The following is a 2,397-nucleotide window of genomic DNA, read 5'->3' on the forward strand; positions in this document are numbered from 1 at the left end:
CACACATATTTCACTCAATGGCTCCAGAACCTCGGGCTAATGTTATTAACTCAAAAATGTGCGTTTGCAAATCGCCAAACTCGGCACTTTCTTGCACCCATCAAACACAAATATCACAAGAATGATCTGTTAGGATGATTGCATTTAACACTTTTTATGTTATTGGTCTAAGATGATAACAGTAATAATAAAACTGACGATTATGAGACCTGGTGTGAGAATTTGTCACACCACAGAAGATTAATTAGGAAGCAAAATAGTTCCTTCAAAGATTGCCTTTTAAAGTTAATCCGGTTTTTGTATTTGAAGGAAAGTTGTACAATATGTATATATGTGTGGTGCTGTTGGCTGTTTAAACCCTCACTTCAACGCTAAAACTATTTAATACGGGGGCGATGTTAATTGTTTAACCCCCATTGCGGATTGATTTACGTTTTATTGTCGCTTTGCCGGTCTCATGAAAACTTTAACCAATCATTTCGCAGAGAGCCCACAACATATTAGCTAACTCTACTTTGTTAGTTGAGAAGTTGAGAGAACAATTTCTAGTCTTACATATAATTTCCCAATGAATCGAAGTGTATGATGTTTGACAATGTCGATATCTGGCGCGATTAGTAACTATTTTGTCGATTCACTCATAAGTCATGAGAGCGAGGGGACGCCTGCAGCAAAGTTTACTTCTGGGCAATATATAGTCTCCAGACAGCCGGGGCTCCCTGAGCACCCCGATTTTCCTGCCTGTAATTTCCAGCCGAAATCTCCCGTGTTCGGCACTTCTTGGGCCCCCGTGTACTCTCAGCCCTCGGCCAATGTCTCCACTTTGTATCATCCGTACGTCCAGTCTCACCCCATCCCGCCTGACAGCAGGTACATGCGGTCGTGGCTGGACCCGACGCCCAGGGCCGTGGCCGTTCCCGGGATAACTTCCAGCGGTCACGATGCACTGAAAACCGACTCACTCGCCGGTCACCGCGGCGAGACCTTACCAGCGGCGCTGCAGAAATTACATGCCGAATCTTTGGAGGGCGAGACGATCAGCTCGGGGAAAGCGCCCGGCTTTGCAGACAATATATGTGAAGAGAAGGCAGACAAAGAAACATCAGAACAAAGTAAGTTGTTCGGGAAATGTACTTGACTTGTCTCAGAGTTAAAATAGTTAACCAAACTCACGCCAAAAACGCGACTGAAATAAGGTTCTAATTAAAAGGCAGTTTGCTTCCAGTTTAGCCACGAGTATTTAACTGGTTTTATATTGCTTGTTATTTTATGCGCCTCCGTTCTATTTTATGGCTTACACAAGTAACCACCTGCAAACCTTTAATGACGGGTTTGCCAGTCTATCCTCCACTAGGCAATAAATACATGACGAAGGAATACAACTTTTTCTCTCCCTTGTTATTTTCTGTTTGAATCAGTGTTCGGAAGAACGGTGAGCAAAACTGTGCGGCACACCATCTTTTTGTGAAACCGTTGAGAGAGGGAACAAAAAGAAAGCAGTGCTGTCTGGTTTGGCGTTTTCTTCTCAATTGCAACGGTGGCAATAAACTGCACAAAATAGACCATCCGAGGGCGCCCAGCGCTTTCCAGTTTAGTAATACCCTTTACTGAGGGAAAGACGCTTAGGAATATGACCACAACACACACCCCCGCTATCTCAACACTTAGCTTGATATAATTTGGGGGGGGGGACCTCCTCCCCCTTACGCATTGCAACGTTAGAAGTGCATTGAAGAAATATGATCACATTATAATTCTTAATTCTGAACTGAATTGTTTTCTCCTGCTCCACTCATCTTCAGGCAATCCTTCTGCAAATTGGCTGCACGCTCGCTCGACAAGGAAGAAAAGGTGTCCTTACAGCAAGTATCAGACTCTGGAACTGGAGAAGGAGTTCCTGTTCAATATGTACCTCACCAGGGACCGGCGGCACGAAGTAGCCCGTCTTCTCAACTTGACTGAGAGACAAGTCAAAATCTGGTTTCAGAACAGGAGGATGAAGATGAAAAGACTCAGCAAGGAGCATGTCAAAGAGTTCGAGTGACTCGCTTGTTGAGTAGGACTGTGGCGCGCAGCTAAGAGTGCTGTCACTGCAATATATCGGTAAACCACTGTAGTTCTGAGAAAAGCGACATCCTTCCACGGCAAAGAATAGCCAGAATGTAAGCTTTTAACATTCAGCAATTCGGCTATTTATTTCGAACATTTTAGTGCATTCATTCAGGGAATAGAGTCACGTGCAAAGGATTTTATTGCAGGATATTAAGAGATACAACTTCCTCTCATTCTCATCCACTATAACAGTCACAGAGAGAGCAACGAGCATTCATCCCCGCTACGTTTTCTCTCTTTATGGCTTAAAAAAAAAGAAACTTCAGGTTATTTATAAATTATTAC

At 43.6% G+C, this 2,397-nt stretch overlaps 1 protein-coding gene across 1 annotated transcript; it reads left to right on the plus strand.

Annotated features, from left to right (window-relative positions):
• Positions 1-530: 530 nt before the first annotated feature.
• LOC139233905 (homeobox protein Hox-B9-like) lies at positions 531-2,062 on the plus strand. Its single transcript, XM_070864566.1, has 2 exons — positions 531-1,112; positions 1,803-2,062. Exons 1-2 carry the CDS (start codon positions 596-598, stop codon positions 2,042-2,044), a joined length of 759 nt encoding a protein of 252 aa, XP_070720667.1. The 5' UTR covers positions 531-595; the 3' UTR covers positions 2,045-2,062.
• The last annotated feature ends 335 nt before the right edge of the window (positions 2,063-2,397 follow it).

Source organism: Pristiophorus japonicus, chromosome 21 (genome assembly GCF_044704955.1).
Source record: "Pristiophorus japonicus isolate sPriJap1 chromosome 21, sPriJap1.hap1, whole genome shotgun sequence".
Lineage (NCBI taxonomy): Eukaryota > Metazoa > Chordata > Chondrichthyes > Pristiophoridae > Pristiophorus > Pristiophorus japonicus.